The sequence below is a fragment of the Bubalus bubalis genome, chromosome 6, assembly GCF_019923935.1.
Source record: "Bubalus bubalis isolate 160015118507 breed Murrah chromosome 6, NDDB_SH_1, whole genome shotgun sequence".
NCBI classification, from domain to species: domain Eukaryota; kingdom Metazoa; phylum Chordata; class Mammalia; order Artiodactyla; family Bovidae; genus Bubalus; species Bubalus bubalis.
Window position 1 is genome coordinate 35157967 of NC_059162.1, and position 21154 is coordinate 35179120.

Below are 21154 nucleotides of genomic sequence, written 5' to 3' on the forward strand. Positions count from 1 at the left end.
AGAGGAGAGAGAAAGCTAGTCAGTAATCACTTCCTTATGTGTGCTCCAAGTCTGGACTGCTCAGAGATGTTCATGGAGTTACACAGAGAAGAGAAGATGAGGGAAGGAGCCAGAGGTGGCCAGGAGGATAAAGGGCGGAATCAAAAGGAGAGAGACAGATCCAGCCAGTAATCAGTTCCCTAAGTGTCCTCCACCATCTGGAACACACAAAGAGATTCATAGAGTTAGGTATAAAAGAGGAGGAGGGAGGAGATAGAGGCGACCTGGTGGAGAAGAAGGAGAGTCCAAAGGAGGAGAGAGCAGTCAAGCCAGTAATCTCGCTCCCAAGTAAAAATGGGTACTGAAGATTGGGTTCTTAAAGGTATAAAATTGATAACAAATACCAAAAAGCAATGATTAAAAATCTAGAGTAGAAGTTAGATTTTCAAAAATACAATATTAATGAAAAAAAAAAAAAAAACCAAAGTCACAAAAATTACAAAATATATATGTGTGAAGTTTGCTTTAAAAAATAGGGTCTCTCTTTTTTTTTTTTGCAAAGTAATAGTAGGTTATAAAAATGAAAATTAAAGGAATAATAGAGGACTTAAAAATAAAAAATTTTTTTAAAAAATTAAAGAATGATAGTAAAAATATATCTAGGACTTTATCTGGTGTTGTTGTGGGCAGTGTGGGGTCAGTTCATTTTCAGATAGTTCCTTGATCTGGCTTATATTTCTCAAGATCTATAGGCCCCTTCCTATGTAGTCAGTACTAAGTACAGGGTTTTAATCTATTGCACCTGTCACTTCCAAGGAGGTTCCCTGTTTTAGCTTCTTCTGTTTGCTGATATGTTCAGTGTCTAATTTCCACCCTGACACAAGGGGCAGTCGTGGACACTTTTTTAGGCTCACTTGTTCATGCTGTGGGGAGGGAGGGACAGTGCAAACAAATAACACTGGCGTGTGCTCACAGTGTCTCCACCACACTGGGTTTGCCCCCGCTCATGGTGTGTGTGCTTTCCCTGTCTATACTGCTTAGGCTATAGTTTGCTCTGCCGGGAACCGTCCGAGGCAGGCCCTGGGTTGTATGCACTTCCCAGGTCTAAGCTGCTCTGGTTCAGGCACTCGGGTAGTCCTCAGAGGCGCAGACTTGGTTGGGCCAGCGTTTTGTGCCCTTCCCAGATCCAAGCAGCTCAGGTGACCAGGTGTTTGGTGAGCATGGTCATTGCGACTTATTGCCTCCCCTGTCCCTGCCTCTCAGTTTTCTGGGTGTACAACCGGCGCACCTTCTGGTGGATGTTGACAGTCCAGAATCCCAAGATGTCTTGGTTAGCAAAGAAGCCTGCTTGCAGTTTGGTAGATAATGCCTCTCTGGAGCTGCGATTGCCCCCTTCCGGCTCTGGCTGCCTGTCACTGGAGGGGGATGGTCTGCAGCTGGCTAGTTCTGTTCAGTCCTTTGTTTTGTGAGGGGGCCTGACAGTGTCTTAGGTTAGGGCTTTTTGCATAGCTCTAGTCAGTCCTTTGTTTTGTGAGCGGGCCTGGCTGTGTCTTAGGTTAGGGCATTTCACGTGGTAGCTATCCCACAGTCTGGTTTGCTAGCCCAAGTTAGTTCCCTCAGATTGCCCTCGGGGCATTCAGGCCCAGTCCTTACTCTAAGCAATGCAGCCTACGCCTCCCTGCCCAGCCCCTGCTTGCTAGTGGTGGGTGCAGGCGTCTGCGCTGCTTCTCTGCTGGGGGAGTTACCATTGGGCACATAATCTGTAGGTTTTAATTATTTATTTATTTATTTTTCCTCCCAGTTATATTGCCCTCTGTAGTTCCAAGGCTCACCACAGACTCGGCAGTGAGAGTGTTTCCTGGTGTTTGGAAACGTCTCTCTTTTTTAAGACTCCCTTCCCGGGACGGAGCTCCGTCCCTACCTCTTTTGTCTCTCTTTTTGTCTTTTATATTTTTTCCTACCTCCTTTTGAAGACAATGGGCTGCTTTTCTGGGTGCCTGATGTCCTCTGCCAACATTCAAAAGTTGTTTTGTGGAGTTTACTCAGCATTCAAATGTTCTTTTGATGAATTTGTGGGGGAGAAAGTAGTTCCCCCTCCTATTCCTCTGCCGTCTTAGGACCGCCCCCCTGTATCTTCTTTAAATACAGTTTTTAATGACTATGTAGTATTCTCATGGATGTCATAACTTACTTACCATTTTTTTCTATTCTTGGACATGTAGGGATTTTTAAAACTCCTTTAAAGCTATTTTAAAACTATTATTCATAATAGTTTATGAGTTTTTTCATATTTAGAGTTGCCTACTTAGAATGAATTCTGAGAAGTTTAAGTACTGATGTGAATATCTTAAAGGCTGTGTGTGTGTTTCTGTGTGTGTGTGTGTGTGTGTGTGTGTGTGTGTGTGTATATATATATATATATATATATATAGTTAAATGGTTTTTTAGACTTTTTCTGTTCATAGGAAATGAGAAAACCCATTTCACTTTGCTCTCTCATTATTATTCTCTTATAGACAGGAGGGTATTAATGTTTTAATTTTCACTTTGTTAAAAACATTTTTCTTATTATAAAATAATACATAGAAAAATGGGAAAATATAAAGGAAGACATTAAAATGACCTGTGATCCTTTGGCACGCCTTATGGCTTGTTGAATCTTAGTTCTCCCACCAGGAGTCAAACCTGGGCCCCCAGCAGAGTCATCACCACTGAACCACCCTTGATCCCCCTGACTGGTTCAAACAACAGAGATTTGCCTCACAGTTCTGAAGGCTAGAAGTCTGAGATCAAAGTGGTGGAAGGGTTGGTGCCTTCTGAGGGCTGAGAGAGAGGGATCTGTTCCAGGACTCTCCTGTTGGCTTGTACATAACTTCACTGGTGGCTCAGATGGTAAAGAATTGGCTAGCAATGCAGGAGACCCGGGTTTGATCCCTGGGTTGGGAAGATCCCCTGGAGAAGGAAATGGCAACCCATTCCAGTATTCTTGCTTGGTAAATCCCATGGACAGAGAAGCCTGGTGGGCTATAGTCCATGGGGTCCCAAAGAGCTGGACATGACTGAGAGACTAACAGATACATACTTGTGTCCAAATTTCCCCTTTTTGTAAGGATACCAGTCATAGTAGCTTTTCAGTTCAGTTCAGTCACTCAGTCGTGTCCGGCTCTTTGTGACCCCATGAATTGCAGCACACCAGGCCTCCCTGTCCATCACCAATTCCCTGAGTTTACCCAAACTCATGTCCATCGAGTCGGTGATGCCATCCAGCCATCTCATCCTCTGTCATCCCCTTCTCCTCCTGCCCCCAATCCCTCCCAGCATCAGAGTCTTTTCCAATGAGCCAACTGTTCACATGAGGTGGCCAAAGTACTGGAGTTTCAGCTTCAACATCAGTCCTTCCAATAAACACCGAGGACTGATCTCCTTCAGAATGGATTGGTTGGATCTCCTTGCAGTCCAAGGGACTCTCAAGAGTCTTCTCCAACACCACAGTGCAAAAGCATCAATTCTTTGGCACTCAGCTTTCTTCACAGTCCAACTCTCACATCCATACATGACCACTGGAAAAACCATAGCCTTGACTAGACAGAACTTTGTTGGCAAAGTAATGTCTCTGCTTTTGAATATGCTATCTAGGTTGGTCATAACTTTCCTTCCAAGGAGTAAGCGTCTTTTAATTTCATGGTTACAATCACTATCTGCAGTGATTTTGGAGCCCCCCAAAATAAAGTCAGACATCGTTTCCACTGTTTCCCCATCTATTTCCCATGAAGTGATGGGACCAGATGCCATGATCTTCATTTTCTGAATGTTGAGCTTTAAGCCAACTTTCTCACTCTCCTCTTTCACTTTCCTCAAGAGGCTTTTGAGTTCCTCTTCACTTTCTGCCATAAGGGTGGTGTCATCTGCATATCTGAGGTGATTGATATTTCACCTGGCAATCTTGATTCCAGCTTGTGCTTCTTCCAGCCCAGCATTTCTCATGATGTACTCTGCATATTAGTTAAATAAGCATGGTGACAATGTACAGCCTTGACATACTCCTTTTCCTATTTGGAACCAGTCTGTTGTTCCATGTCCAGTTCTAACTGTTGCTTCCTAACCTGCATATAGGTTTCTCCAGAGGCAGGTCAGGTGGTCTGGTATTCCCATCTCTTGAAGAATTTTCCACAGTTTCTTGTGATCCACACAGTCAAAGGCTTTGGCATAGTTAATAAAGCAGAAGTAGATGTTTTTCTGGAACTCTCTTGCTTTTTTGATGATCCAGTGGATGTTAGCAATTTGATCTCTGGTTCCTCTGCCTTTTCTAAAACCAGCTTGAACATCGGGAAGTTCACGGTTCACATACTGCTGAAGCCTGGCTTGGAGAATTTTGAGCATTACTTTACTAGCGTGTGAGATGAGTGCAATTGTGTGGTAGTTTGAGCATTCTTTGGCATTGCCTTTCTTTGGGATTGGAATGAAAATCAACCTTTTCCAGTCCTGTGGCCACTGCTGAGTTTTCCAAATTTGCTGGCATATTGAGTGCAGCACTTTCACAGCATCATCTTTCAGGATTTGGAATAGCTCAACTGGAATTCCATCACCTCCACTAGCTTTGTTCGTAGTGATGCTTCTTAAGGCCCACTTGACTTCACATTCCAGGATGTCTGGCTCTAGATGAGTGATCACACCATCCTGATTATCTGGTTCGTGAAGCTCTTTTTTGTACAATTCTTCCGTGTATTCTTGCCACCTCTTCTTAATATCTTCTGCTTCTGTTAGGTCCATACCATTTCTGTCCTTTATCGAGCCCATCTTTGCATGAAATGTTCCCTTGGTATCTCTAATTTTCTTGAAGAGATCTCTGGTCTTTCCCATTCTGTTGTTTTCCTCTATTTCTTTGCATTGATCGCTGAGGAAGGCTTTCTTATCTCTCCTTGCTATTCTTTGGAACTCTGCATTCAGATACTTAGGGCCCACTTAATGACCTTACTTTAACTTAATTATCCTAGTAAAGACCATGTCTCTAAACAAGGTCACTTTCAGAGACACTAAGGATTAGGACTTAAAGATATAAGTTTCAGGCTTCCCAGGTGGCACTAGTGGTAACGAACCTGCCCACCAATTCAGGAGACATAAGAAATGCAGGTTTGATCTCTGGGTCAGGAAGATTCCCTGGAGGAGGGCTTGTCAGCCTACTCCAGTATTCTTGCCTGGAGAATCCCATGGACAGAGGAGCCTGATGGGCTACAGTCTTTAGGGTCACAAACAGTTAGACACAATTAAAGTGACTTGACATGCATATCATTTCAGGGGACACAAAATTCAACCAATAATACCACTCTACCCAGGAGTATTGAAAGTTTGATGTGTTTTTCATCCATTTCAATCCACTCTTTAATGAACCTGTAATATTTTAGCAGCAACAATACATCTTGTGTATGAAAAAATTCTCTGAAAACCAAGTTATACCTGTTTGTTTAATTCTTTTTTTCTCATGTGTGAAATTAAAATATGTATTTGGGGACAACAGCCAATTAATATTATCAACTTTATATGTCTCTAAAGGACAATGAAAATTATTTTGAAGATCATAAATTTATACATATATGTATCATTATTTTATTAGTCATAATATCAATGCTATATTACCAGCAAAATAAATTTTAAAATAGATAAATTTGCTGTTTATTTCTAGATTCATAATTTACAGTCAGGGAAAATGAGATTGCTGGATGGGTTTAAGCAGATGGTAAAAGAAGGAGGAATTCTTTCTCTTTGGCGAGGAAATGGTGTAAATGTTTTAAAAATTGCACCTGAGACAGCACTCAAGGTTGGGACCTATGAACAGGTAAAATATTACTGTCTGTGGAATTTTAGAAGACATATTTTAAATTTTAAAAATTTTAGACTTTTATGAGAGAAAACATAAAACATTGCTGGAGTGTGCTCAAGCAATAGATATGAATTTAAATATAAGTGACTTTATTTATTCTTATTTATTTTTGATATTTTCATATTGCTTTTGTTTCAAGAGGTAGTCCATGGACCATATTATAACTGTAATATAATCTATTCTATTGTCTATTAGTAGTTCTTTGATTTCAGTTTTCCCATGTGCTGCTGCTGCTGCTAAGTCGCTTCAGTCGTGTCCGACTCTGTGAGACCCCATAGACGGCCGCCCACCAGGCTCCCCTGTCCCTAGGATTCTCCAGGCAAGAACACTGGAGTTGGTTGCCATTTTCTTCTCCAATGCATGAAAGTGAAAAGTGAAAGTGAAGTCGCTCAGTCGTGTCCAACTCTTAGCGACCACATGGACTGCAGCCTACCAGGCTACTCCGTCCATGGTATTTTCTAGGCAAAATACTGGAGAAGGGTGCCATTGCCTTCTCTGAGAGACCCTCAAAAAATGTTTCCGTATTGTTTTTACTTTTAATAATGTGACTATTTGTTTTAAAACTTGTTAATCTGAAAAAAAAATAAATAAAACAAACAAAAAAATTGTTCATCTGATTTAGGATTTTACTTTTGCTCAAATAATTCACTTTGAGATGAGCTATATTTATTTTCAAGTAATATAAATTATTAGCATCACATTAGAGTCTGAGTACACTGTGCATCTCCAGTTTTCCATTTTCAATGTAAATCTTATAGTAATTTTTTTCTTTAAACATTTAATAATACATAGCATTAATTTGCTTCTTTGGTAGAACCTTGGTTTACAAAGTCAAATGACCTCAAAATTTTAAGAAAAGATAAAAAATAAATACTATCCTTTCTCAACCCAAATTGTTTAAAAGCAAATGGATGGTTGTATAGGACACTAGACTTACTTGTAATGCACATCTTAAAAACATACATCACTTATTTAAATTGGGATTTGCTTACTCATTCAAGAAATGTTTCTTTCAGCAACAGGCTTTTCTTGAGGACTTAATGTGTTCTAGACCTTATTTGAGGTTCTGGGGATACAGCAGCAAACAAATCAGATGTTGATAAATGCTATGGAGAAAACAGATGATAGAAATTGGAGACAGTAACAACTGACAACTCTTTCAAGGAGTTTTTCTATGAAGAAGTGAGAGTAATTGAGTGGTAACTATAGGAAGATGTGGGGTAGAGAATTTTCTAAAAATGGAAGAAGCAACAGCATGTTTGTATACTTAGGAGAAAGATCCAGTAAAGAGGGGACCATTAATGACAGGATAGAGGAGAGGGTAGTGCAAGTAATATAAATTATTATTATCCTTGAGTCTCTGAGAGGGTGAAAGAAAATGGGAACTAGTGCTCATGGAAGGGTTTGGCCTTGGGTAGGCACTTCATCCATAGTTCGAGGAGAAGCTCTACTATGTGGGCACAGATGCAGGTGGGTTTGTGGAAGATTTCTTTCTAGTGCTTCAGCTTCTTCAATGAAATGGGAAGCAAGGACATGTGGAGGTGTGAAGAAGGAGAAGAAGACATGAGTTGGTATCCCAGGAAAGTGGAAAAGCTAATGGATAGAGGAAATTAAATAAGACTGCTGGAGGCAGATGGTCCAGGTGAAATTCTTTTGTCTGATTATGCAAATCAAACAGTTCTCAAGTATGTATTTATTACTGCTTGAGTATAGCTCATTATCTGGCCCCTAGGAAGTCCATGGGTAATTAGCCATCAAATTATCCCTGTGGGTTAGGGTATCCTAGTTGCAACTCCAGTCTTGTTGTCTTTTAAGATAATTATATTCATCTTGCATCTGATGAGGAAGTGCCATCATTTGGACTCTGCTATTCTGGAATTTTCCATTTCCTTTTATACCACTGAATCTAGTTCCATGGCAGCATCCTCTGCTGTCAACCCTCATAACAGCTATCACTGGACTTCTCAACAAGGGCTCCGTCTTATCCTAGAAACATGCTCGACTAGAAGGTTTGTCAATCTCATGATAAAATTCATTCTGATATTTCCACCTTCCTGAGTCTACTGATTCCTTCCTCCACACTCTACCAAAGCTTTGGCATCTCTACCTCATTCACTGTCAGTCATAATTATGCCCAAGCTTTAAAGGTCCATCTCAACAGCATATTAGGACAGGTTTCAGGTGTCCTATGTCATGGGAGAGTGTTCAACATGAATAAAGTCTCCCTTGTCCAGCATTATATTCCACTCCTGCCACTGCTGCTGCTAAGTCGCTTCAGTCGTGTCCAACTCTGTGTGACCCCATAGACGGCAGCCCACCAGGCTCCCCCATCCCTGGGATTCTCCAGGAAAGAACACCGGAGTGGGTTGCCATTTCCTTCAATGCATGAATGTGAAAAGTGAAAGTGAAGTCGCTCAGTCGTGTCTGACTCTTAGTGACCCCATGGACTGCAGCCCACCAGGCTCCTCCGTCCATGGGATTTTCCAGGCAAGAGTACTGGAGTCAGGTGCCATTGCCTTCTCCACTCCTGATAAGCCCACTATTCAAGACTTATGATCCACTCCTATACATGTTCAACTGGTTCCTTCTAGTCTATATTATCCAGGTCCTGCAACAATTTGATCAGAATGATATTTATTCCTAGGACATGGGCTTTATTTCCTCACCAGGCTATCTGAGACATAACCTTATAAAAATTATTGGTTAAGAGGCAATAAGAGGAGGTGGGAGAGAGACAGGCATCATCTTGTACATCTGCCTCTTTGAGGCCTTTGCATGGCCTCTGGACAAGGAGAGGCTGCTCTGCTCGAGCAGTGGGAAGAGGATAACTTTTTGCTGAATTGAAAGGTTTTGGAGAATCCTGGAGTTCAGGTTCTCAGGCGCATACTCCCAGATGTCTCCATCTCATTGTATTAGGGTCCTACTCCCTCCCAGTGAACATCCTCATTTTAGCATAGGAGATCTTTTGAAGCTGTGCCTTCAGTTTCCTTTGCAACACTGGTACCTTTACATTTATATGCTGGGTCTGATTTTCAGTAATTTATTCTCCACCTGCAGGAGATTCAGTTCAGTACAGTTCAGTCCCTCAGTCGTGTCCGACTCTTTGCGACCCCATGAATCGCAGCACACCAGGCCTCCCTGTCCATCACTAACTCCCGGAGCTTACTTAAACTCATGTCCGTCGAGTCAGTGATGCCATCCAGCCATCTCATCCTCTGTCATCCCATTCTCCTCCTGCCCCCAATCCCTCCCAGCATCAGGGTCTTTTCCAATGAGTCAACTCTTCGCATGAGGTGGCCAAAGTACTGGAGTTTCAGCTTTAGCATCATTCCTTCCAAAGAAATCCCAGGGCTGATCTCCTTCAGAATGGACTGGTTGGATCTCCTTGCAGTCCAAGGGACTCTCAAGAGTCTTCTCCAACACCACAGTTCAAAAGCATCAATTATTCGGCACTCAGCTTTCTTCACAGTCCAACTCTCACATCCATACATGACCACAGGAAAAACCATAGCCTTGACTAGACGGACCTTTGTTGGCAAAGTAATATCTCTGCTTTTTAATATGCTGTCTAGGTTGGTCATGGAGAAGGCAATGGCACCCCACTCCAGTACTCTTGCCTGGAAAATCCCATGGACGGAGGAGCCTCGTAGGCTGCAGACCATGGGGTCGCGAAGAGTCGGACACGACTGAGTGACTTCACTTTCACTTTTCACTTTCATGCATTGGAGAAGGAAATGGCAGCCCACTCCAGTGTTCTTGCCTGGAGAATCCCAGGGACGGGGGAGCCTGGTGGGCCGCCGTCTATGGGGTCGCAAAGAGTCGGACACGACTGAGCGACTGAACTGAACTGAACTGAACTGAATCATGTGTTTGTTGCCTGTGACTGGTGAGTGATTCAGTTCTAATAATATGAGCAGGCTTACCTTCTAGCACCACATTTCAAAAAACCAGCATTTGATTTTTGTTGATTTTAGCTATTGATTTCCTATTTTCAATTTCATTGATTTCTATTCTAATTATTATTACTTTTCTTCTGCTTACCCTTGGCTTGATTTGCTCTTCTTTTTCTATTTTCCTAAGGTGGAAACATTCATTTTTATCTTTCTTCTAATGTATACATTCAAAACTATAAACTTTCCTTTAAGTACTGCTTCCCAGTAATTTTGATAGTGTTTTTATTTTCATTTAGTTAAAATATTTTAAAATTTCTCTTGAGATTTCTTCTTTGACCAGTGTGTTACTTAAAAGAAGTGTTTTGTTTAATCTCCACATATTTTGGTATTTTCCAATTATCTTTCTATAATTAATTTCTAGTTTAATTCCTTTTTGGTCTGAGAAGCAGACATTGTTTGATTTCTGTTCTTTTAAATTTGTTAACGTGTGTTTTATGGTCCAAAATATGGTCTGTCTTGGTGAGTGTTCCATGTGTTCTTAAGAAAAATGTGTAGTCTCCTGTTGTTGGATGAAGTAGTCTATGGATGTCAGTTATTTCCAGTTGAATAACGGTGTTATTTAGTTCAGCTATGTTATTACTGATATTCTGCCCACCGGAAATATCCATTTCTAATAGAAGATGTTGAAATCTCCAACTATTATAATACATTCATCTGTTTCTCTTTGCAGTTCTATCAGGACTATTATTTAAGGATTAATATGTCATTTTGTAGAACTGACCCCTTTATCTTTATCCCTGATAACTTTCCTTACTCTGAAGTCAGCTCTATCTGAAATTAATATCACTACTCCCACTTTGTTTTGATTACTGTTAGCATGGTATATTTTTCTCCACTCATTTGCATTTAACATATGTGTCTTTAAATTTAAAATTGATTTCTTGTAGCCAACATACATTTGGATTTTGGTTTTTGATCCACTCTGACAGTCTTTAAATGGTAGATAGGACCACTTTTGAAGTGGTACCAAATGTTTAGGATTGGATTCACCCAGAGGTGAATTGGAATTCATTGGAAGGACTGATGCAGTAAGACACAGAAGGAAGAAAAGCCAATGTAAGTGTACATAAATGAGGGTTCAGCTAGGCGGTAGGGGCTTGATTCTGCCAGAACTTGTAAGAAGTGGAAAGAATAGTCCCCAGGATTATCTGTCTGAGGAAAGGAGATAAGGCATTTGTCTACCAATTTCTTGTTCAATTGCTAAGTCGTGACCAACTCTTTGCAACTCCATGAACTACATGATGCCTGCCAGACCCCTCTGTCCATGGGATTTCCCAGGCAAGAATACTAGAGTGGGTTGCCTTTTCCTTCTCCAGAGGCTGTTCCAGACCCCAAGGATGGAAGCTATATCTCCTTCATTGGCATGTGAGTTCTTTACTGCTGAGCCACAAGGGAAGCCCTTGCCATTTCCTATCCCCAGTTATTTGAAGAATGATCTTAGGACTTTAACTTTCCAGACTTCTAGGTTCAACAGGCTCCCATAGATTTTCAGAAGGCCCTAAGGCAGAAAAACAGAGATGAGAGGCTTTTTCTTTAGATGGGATTCTGCCACTGTTGTTGTTCAGTCATTCAGTCATGTCCAACTCTTTGCAACCTCATGGACTGTAGCATGCCAGGCTTCCTCGTTCTTCACCATCTCACAGAGTTTATTCAAACTCATGTCCATTGAGTTGGTGATGCCATCCAATCAATTTGTCCTCTGTTGTCTCCTTCTCCTCTTTCCCAGCATCAGGGTCTTTTCTAATGAGTCAGCTCTTCGCCTCAGGTAGCCAATGTTAGGAGCTTCAGCTTTAGCATCAGTCCTTCCAATGAATATTCAGGACTGATTTCCTTTAGGATTGACAGGTTTGATCTCCTTGCAGTCCAAGGGACTCTCAAGAGTCTTCTCCAACACCACAGTTCTAGAGCACCAATTCTTCAATGCTCAGCCTTCTTTATGGTCCAACTCTCACATCCATACATGACTACTGGAAAAACCATAGCTTTGACCAGATGGACCTTTGTTGCAAAGTAACATCTCTGCTTTTTAATACGTTGTCATAGCTTTTCTTCCAAGGAGCAAGCATCTTTTAATTTCATGGCTGCAGTCACCATCCACGTGATTTTGGAACCCCCCAAAATAAGTTTCCATTGTTTGCCCATCTATTTGCCATGAAGTGATGCTGAAGCTGAAACTCCAGTACTTTGGCCACCTCATGCGAAGAATTGACTCATTGGAAAAGACTCTGATGCTGGGAGGGATTGGGGGCAGGAGGAGAATAGGACGACAGAGGATGAGATGGCTGGATGGCATCACTGACTCAATGGACGTGAGTCTGAGTGAACTCCGGGAGTTGGTGATGGACAGGGAGGCCTGGTGTGCTGCGATTCATGGGGTCACAAAGAGTTGGACACAACTGAGCGACTGAACTGAACCAAACTGATGGGACTGGATGCCATGATCTTAGTTTTTTGAATGTTGAGTTTTAAGCCAGCTTTTTCACTCTCCTCTTTTACCTTCATCAAGAAGCTCTTTAGTTTGTCTTCATGTTCTGCCATTAGGGTGGTGTCATCTGCATATCTGAGGTTATTGATATTTCTCCCAGCAATCTTGATTTCAGATTGTGCTTCATCCAACCCAGCATTCTGCATGGTGTATTCTGAATAGAAGTTAAATAAGCTGGATGACAATATACAGCCTTAACATATTCCTTTCCCAATTTTGAACCAGTCTGTTGCTACATGTTTTATTCTGTTGCTTCTTGACCTGTATACAGATTTCTCAGGAAACAGTAAGGTGGTCTGCTATTCCCATCTCTTTAATAATTTCCCACAACTTGTTGTGAACTACACAGAGGCTTTAGCATAGTCAGTGAAGCAGAAATAGATGTTGGTTTTGTTTTTGTTTTTGTTTTTAATTCTCTAGCTTTTTCTGTGATCCAACAGATGTTGGCAATTTGATCTCTGGCTCTTCTGCCTTTTCTAAATCCAGCTCATACACCTAGAAGTTCTTGGTTCATGTACTGTTGAAGCCTAGCTTGAAATATTTTGAGCATTACCTTGCTAGCATGTGAAATGAATGCAATTGTGCGGTAGTTTGCACATTGTTTGGCATTGCCCTTCTTTGGGATTGGAATGAAAACTGTCCTTTTCCAGTTCTGTGGCCATCGCTGAGTTTTCCAAATGCAGCACTTTCACAGCATCATCTTTTAGGATTTGAAATAGCTCACATGGAATTCCATCACCTCTGCTAGCTTTGTTTGTAGAGATGCTTCCTAAGGCCCACTTGACTTCCCATTCCAGGATGTCTGGCTCCAGGTGAGTGATCACACCATCGTGGTTATCTGGGTTATTAAGATCTTTTTTGTATAGTTCTGTGTATTCTTGCCACCTCTTCTTAGTATCTTCTGCTTCTGTTAGATCCATACTATTCCTGTCCTTTATTGCACCCATCTTTGCATAAAATGTTTCCTTTATATCTCTAATTTTCTTGAAGAGATCTCTAGTCTTTCCCATTCTGTTGTTTTCCTCTATTTCTTTGCACTGTTCACTTAAGAAGGCTTTCTTATTTTTCCTCGCTATTCTTTGGAACTCTTCATTCAGATGGGTATATTTTTCCTTTTCTCCTTTGCCCTTGTCTTCTCTTCTTTTCTCAGCTATTTGTAAAGCCTCCTCAGATAATCATTTCGCCTGTGAGTCTACACAAAACTGTCCAGATATGATGGAGGCTTCTGGAAATGTCCTCCATGGCCAGCTATCTGCCTGCTTATGTTTGAGGGCCTCAGAGTTGCATTAGAGATCAATAAAAATACAGGATTTTATAGGCTATGATCATGGGCTTTCTAGCAATATCGTTCTTTCAAAATTTCTTATACTTTTTGCCTGTTTGTTTCTAGTCAGTACCATGCAAAGTAACCACACCCAAAAATATTTTTCCTGATATTTTATTTTCCAGTTCCTATGCTCAGTTATTCCTTCTCTTTGTCATTTTTTTATAGTATGCTATGTTGATGTTAACTGAAATAATAGCCTGACAGATGACAACACCCTCGATGTGATTTTTGTAGATAAGTTCTTTAGGACAATCTCTTTACTAGCTTCTGTGCTGGTAACTTTCCCTACTTGGAAGCTCCACATTTCTTGACTGTTAAGTCAGGCAGTGACAACTCCCTTTGCAGAGCTCTATTTCCTTCCAACTGTGCTTACAAACTAGCTTTTGAGAAGGCCTTAAGGCAGACAGGCAGAGAGAACTCCTGTCTCCCAGATCTTGCTAAAAGCATCAAGGAACAGGCAACACTGTCCAGCATTCTGAGGTTTTACAGTTAGTTCTCCTGTAACTTCAGGCTCAAAAAGCACATGGTCTTCCTTCTAAGTTATCACAGGAGGTAATTTTATCAAGCATTTCCACAGATCATTAGAAAGATCATCACCTTCTTAGACTGTAATATCTGTATCTCAATAATAAAGCCATTGCCACATATTTTAGGTTTTAGTTATGGCATCACCATTCATCTAGTAACCAATTTTTGTACTCTTTAGGATTCTCTCTAAGATGTTTTAACAAAGGGAGTTCAAAATACAGTAGCTTAAGTAAGATAGAAGCAAGTGGTCTGGGGCTAGCTGTACAACTCTGCCATCTTCAATATATGTGTTCCAAGGCTGCACCCGCCTTTGCCATTTTCCAGGTGGAGGAAAAAGGAGTTTAGGATAGTTTAGTTTAAGGAGATATCTCAGAATTTCCATATTTAATTTCCCCTCACATCTCATTAGCCAAAATTAATCATTTAAACTTATAGTCTATTGCAAGGAAGAAGAGGAAAATGTAGTTTGTAGCTGAGTCAGCTGTGTTACACTAAATGGAAGAAAAAGATAAAGGGTATTGGGAACAAATAAGACTAGGAATAGATAGTACTAGGCTTCCCAGGTGGTGCTAGTGGTAAAGAACCCATCTGCCAATGAAGGAGACGTAAAAGATGCACATTCAATCCCTGGGTCAGAGAGATCCCCTCTAGGAGGAAATGGCAACCCATTCCAGTATTCTTGCCTGGAGAATCCCATAGACAGAGAATCCTGGCAGGCTAGAGTCCATAGGGTCACAGAGTCAGACATGACTGAAGTGACTTAGCACACATGCATGGGAACAGATAGCAGTCTCTGACATGTTAAGTGAACCATCACACTTTCTGATGGGGAGTTACTGATTTGAGGATCAGAGAGTTAGTTCATAGAGAGTGGCTGAATCATGTTGATGAAAGACCATCAGAAGAGGCAAATGGAAAAACATTTTGCCTAGGAAGTAACAAGATAATCTGCTTGCTGAGGTTATCTTGGATCCTAAATGAGTTTCCAGTTTCAATTTTCATGAAACTTAGTTTAGTCCCTGTGAAGCCTGACCTTTACAGTGATACTTCTGTTTTCCTTATTTCCACATGTAATTCAATAACCTGTTATTAAGCTAACAGCAGGAAACTGTTGTTCTTTGTAACAAAAAACCTCACATAAAGTTACTATTCCTGATTATCTACTATCCAAAAATATGAAGTATGTTCCATGTGTAAGGGGTGGAGCCAAAAAGAGATAAGAGAATACAGTTCCTTTGTGTCATTTGCATGCCTTTTATGAAATACTGAGTTCATGAATAGCTACCTTATTCTGCAGAAGAGGAAAAGGAGGCCAAAATAGAGGGGTCTTACTTATTATCTTAGACGATTAATTGCATAAAATTAAAATCAGATATTCTACTAGATATTCCACTAGATATTCTAATGTTGGGTGTCTGAAATACTTTTTCAAATAATTGTTACTAATATTAATATTATAAACAAAGAAACACTGTGTATTCCATTTCAGTAATTTTATACATTTTAATATTTTTATTTATACAGTATAAGAAATGGCTCAGTTCTGATGGTGCTAAAATAGGAATTATTGAAAGATTTATATCTGGTTCATTGGCTGGTGCAACTGCACAGACCTGTATTTACCCTATGGAGGTATGTACTATTATAAAATTTTAACTAAAGGAATGTTTTTAATGCAAATTTTAATTTTAAAAAATAAGTGAATCACAGATCAGTATTTATACAATAAATAGTGTTATAGCTATAAGATGTGTCTCACGTGAAGTGTAAGCTGCCCTTAGTAACTGTCAGTTGCCCAGTCTTTTTTGGTTTAGGATAAAATTCACACTTTTCACTGTGAAAGTGAAAGTGTAGTCACTCAGTCGTGTCCGACTCTTTGTCGATCCCATGGACTGTAGTCTACCAGGCTTCTCTGTCCATGGGATTTTCCAGGCAAGAGTACTGGAGTGAGTTGCCATTTCCTTCTCCAGGGGATCTTCCTGACCCAGGGATTGAACCCAGGTGTTCTGCATTGCAGGCAGACGCTTTACCCTCTGAGCCACCAGGGAACTAAGAAGATAAATAATTTCATTTCTCCAATTAGTTGATAGAATCACTTATTCATTAATAAAATCAAATTTGTATTGAACACCCACAAACTTTAAAGTACTTCTCTGGCTCCAGAGTTGAATCAGACAGGCATTTTGGTCATGGAGCTTATTATAGTCCAGAAGAGGAGATAGAATATGTACATCAGTAATAATGAAAAGTGAAAGTGGAAGTTGCTCAGTTGTGTCCAACTCTTTGCAACCCTAAGAACTATACAGTCCATGGAATTCTCAAGGCCAGAATACTGGAGTGGGTCCAAATATAAATATAAATTCTAGAAGGAAGATCAGTACCAAGTATTATGGAAATTCAGAAAGGAGATATTATTCCAGTTAATGGATTTCATGAAGGACATGAGTTGAATGTGTGAGTTTGACTTAGAATTTGGATGTTTGGAGATGATGAGGAAGTGGATTTTAAGTGTAAATAACAACTTGAGCAAATGAATGGGGGTATAAGAGCAGATATTCAGGTGTAGGTAGGATAATACTATAAATAATGGGCTGGGACCAGATCAGAATGGCTTATCAATGCAACTTAAGAAATTTAGCTTTAATTTCTTAAAAAATAAGAGCCATTAAAGACTTTTGAGCTTGAAGTGTAATCCTGGTAAAGTTTTTTAGAGGAGCAGAGACTAGAGAAATGAGATGACTAGATACAAGATATTGCTATCATTCAGAGAAGTGATAATAAGGACTTGACATATGATATTTACTAGGAGAAATTGACTCACATTAGAACAGTCATAAGAACTGATCACTTGAGAAATGGAAAACAGAAGAAAGGGAAAGGAAGATGGCAAAGTTCTGTCTGGGTTCTGTGCCCAAATGTCTAGGAGAGTTATGTCTGAGTTAGGTCTCTAACAGAGGTACAGAACGGAGGAAGTGAGCCAGACTCTGAAAGATGATGAGTTCAGGTTTGCCTGTATTTAATTTGAGTTATTGGTGGGCAACTGAGTTATAATTTTCTACAGGCAGTTGCAAATGTAATACTAAGACTTGAGAGATTTCCAGTCTTGACGTGTCATCTGTGAAGTGTTAGTTAGAGCCTTGAAATTGGTTAGAAATAAGTCATAATTTTATTTTTAACTTTTGAGAAAATCTGAGTTTAGAGAATGAAAGGAGCAAAAAACATGCAAGGGAAGCAGGCAGAAAAAATTTACTTGGGTAAGAAGAGAGTGCACTGCTCTGGAGAAGGCAAAGAGTTTTAAGAATGGGATTATCCAAAGTGTTGGGTCCTACAGAGAAGTTCGTACAGAGGGCTTCCAACTGACTCCTCAGAGGAAGCTCCATCAAGATATACAGTTGCCCAATCAAGACAAAGTTTGTGTTTTTCTTGTCTTGGATATTTTAGAGAGCCATTTATCCAAGTATATCTGTGTGTGTGCATGTTAAATCACTTCAGTTGTGTCTGACTCTTTGCAACCCTATGGGCCAGAGCTGGCCAGGCTCCTCTGTCCATGGGATTCTCCAAGCAAGAGTACTGGAGTGGGTTGCCATTTCCTCCTTCAAGAAGTGTATCTGGAACTCCCTTAAATTAGATTAATAGAAATTAAAAGGACAATAAGTGAAGTTCTATCAGAAGAATTACACTAAACATAGGAAGATGGATCACAGACAGCCTACAAGAGGCTATATTGTCTTCATAACCCATGTTATGTTTCTACTTTATGAGCACAAAATGAATCCAAGTTATATTAAATTAGTTTATAGACCCTGTTGTTAATGATAGTTCCCAGAGTATGTATTTTTAGCATATTATAGGATGTTTTTTCCATACTTGTTGTTCACTTTACCATGACCATATACTTTTGTAAAATTTGAATTTTGACTATAGCTGCTTTATTTTGGGCTTCCCTGATAGCTCAGACAATAATCTGCATGCAATGCGGGAGACCAGGTTCGATACCTGGGTCGGGAAGATCCCCTGGAGAAGGGAATGGCTACCACCTTCAGTATTCTTGCCTAGAGAATGTTATTGCTTTATCTTAAATCAATAATGTTATCTCAGCTGGTTTGATTTAGGATATGTTTCCTTATAATACATGAAAGGTGTTTGAGTGCATATATCAATTAAAGCCACAAATGCTTAATTATATTTTCCTGTTTAAATAATTTTAAAAAACCTCTGTACTGTATCAGTTGTTTATAATTAAGAGTTAGCAAAAAGTTAAAATTATATTTGAGATTGCTTTCTTTTTTTATTTCTATGATAGTTAGCAAACATCATGACCTAATACAGTTTAATCAATTGCTATGTAAGTTGAGTGAATCTGATCAATATATTTTTATTGTATTCTTTCACATTTAGGTTATAAAGACCAGACTGGCTGTAGGTAAAACTGGACAGTACTCAGGGATTATTGATTGTGGCAAGCAGCTTCTGAAGCAAGAAGGTGCTAGAGCCTTTTTCAAAGGTTATATTCCTAACTTGCTAGGAATTATACCTTATGCAGGCATAGATCTTTGTGTTTATGAGGTAAGCTTATTCTTATAACATGATGTTTTGTGTTAGATTTGAAAATTTGATTCAATACTAGTTTTTATTCTAAAAATCTGGCTATAAATGACTTTTCATGAAATAGCTTCCAACCAAGAAGTGAACTGAATTGTTTTATTTGGTTTTTCTTTTTATATGTTAGTTGTCTGCTAGTCTAGTAATAATTTTTTGTTTTTTGCTTTTTTGTTTGAATTAGTTTTTGGTAATAATAAAGAAAGACCTTTCTGCTAAGCCACCATCACCTTGATAGCAAAATCAAACATACTACAAAGAAAGAAAATTGCAAGCCAGTGTCTTTGATGAATATAGATACAAAATGCTCAACACATTTTTGTTACAAATCCAAACAGATTTTGTTGCAAACCCAGCAACACAGAAAAAAGATCACACACCACAACCAAGTTGGATCCATCCCTGGATCAGACAGATGGTCCAGCATACACAAATCAATCAGTGTGGAACAGCACATCAACAAAAGAAAAGATGAAAACCACATGATCATCTCAATAAATGCAGAAAAAACATTTGATAAAATTCAACATCCATTCATGATAGCATCTCTCACCAAAAGGGTATAGAGGGAATATTTATGACAAACCCACAGCAATATAATACTCAACAGTGAAAGCTATTATAAAAGCCTTTTTTCTAAATTCTGAAACAAAACAAGGATTGCCTACTCTCACCATTTCTATTCAACATAGTATTAGATGTCCTAGTCACAGCAATCAAACAACAAAAAAAACCTAAAAGATGTGGAAATTGGAAGGGAAAAGGTAAAATTGTCATTATATGCAAATAACGGGGTACTCTATATAGAAAACCCTAAAGACTCCACACAAAAACTACTAGAAATGATTAATTCTGCAAGGTAGCAGGTACAAGATTAATACTCAGAAATCGTTGAATTTCTTTACACTAACAATGAAATATTAAAAAAAGAAAGTTAAAAAAATTCCTGTTTAAAATTGGGGCTAAAAACCCTAGAAATAAACCTAACCAAGGAGGTGAAAGACCTGTACAAGAGAAATATAAATTATTGATAAAGGAAACTGAAGATGATTTAAAAACTGGAAAGATATCTTGGATTGGAAAAATCAATATTGTTAAATTGGTCATACTACACAATGCTATCTACAGATTTAATGCAATCCCTATCAAATTACAAATGACATTTTTCACAGAACTAGAATAAATAATACTAAAATTTATATGGAACAGAAAAGGTTCAGAATTGCATAAGCAATACTGAAGAAAAAGAATAAAGTGGAGGCATAACCTTCCTAGACTTCAGACAATACTACAAAATTTACAGTAACCAAAAAGCATGTCATTGGCACAAAACATATATATCTAGATCAGTTGAACAGTAGAGAGCCCAGAAATAAACACACATCCTTGTGATCAATTAATCTTTGACAAAGGAGAAAGAAATATTCAATGGAGAAAAGACAGCCTCTTCAGCAAGTGGTGTTGGCAAAGCTGGACAGCCTCATGTAAATCAATGAAGTTAGGACACTTCCTCACAGCATACACAAAAATAAATCAAAGTGGCCTAAACAGTTAGATATAATACATGAGCCAATAAAACTCATAGAAGAGGACATAGCAAAACATTCTTGGACATAAATCATACCAATATTTTGCTTAAAATTTTTTTTATTTTGTATTGTAGGATAGTTGATTTATAATGTATTGGTTTCTGGTGTACATCAAAGTGATCCAGTTAAACATATACATATATCCCTTCTTTTTCGATTCTTTTCCCAGTAGAATTCCCTGTGCTATACATTAGGTCCTTGTTGATCTTTTTTTTTTTTTTTTTAATTTTATTTTATTTTTAAACTTAACATAACTGTATTAGATTTGCCAAATATCAAAATGAATCCGCCACAGGTATACATGTGTTCCCCATCCTGAACCCTCCTCCCTCCTCCCTCCCCATTCCATCCCTCTGGGTCGTCCCAGTGCACCAGCCCCAAGCATCCAGTATTGTGCATCGAACCTGGACTGGCAACTCATTTCATACATGATATTTTACATGTTTCAATGCCATTCTCCCAAATCTTCCCACCCTCTCCCTCTCCCACAGATTCCATAAGACTGTTCTATATATCAGTGTCTCTTTTGCTGTCTCGTACACAGGGTTATTGTTACCATCTTTCTAAATTCCATATATATGCGTTAGTATACTGTATTGGTGTTTTTCTTTCTGGCTTACTTCACTCTGTATAATAGGCTCCAGTTTCATCCACCTCCTTAGAACTGATTCAAATGTATTCTTTTTAATGGCTGAATAATACTCCATTGTGTATATGTACCACAGCTTTCTTATCCATTCATCTGCTGATGGACATCTAGGTTGCTTCCATGTCCTGGCTATTATAAACAGTGCTGCGATGAACATTGGGGTACTC

General features: G+C 39.3%; 1 protein-coding gene across 1 annotated transcript in view; it reads left to right on the forward strand.

Moving 5' to 3' along the window:
- LOC102389034 (calcium-binding mitochondrial carrier protein SCaMC-1) overlaps window positions 1-20421 on the forward strand; it is an 83626-nt gene extending 63205 nt beyond the window's left edge. Inside the window, exons 6-9 of the mRNA XM_045166222.1 lie at window positions 5660-5812; window positions 15675-15782; window positions 18549-18716; window positions 20413-20421. Coding sequence (XP_045022157.1) covers window positions 5660-5812; window positions 15675-15782; window positions 18549-18716; window positions 20413-20421 — 438 coding nt within the window. The remainder of the gene's footprint in view (window positions 1-5659; window positions 5813-15674; window positions 15783-18548; window positions 18717-20412) is intronic.
- The last annotated feature ends 733 nt before the right edge of the window (window positions 20422-21154 follow it).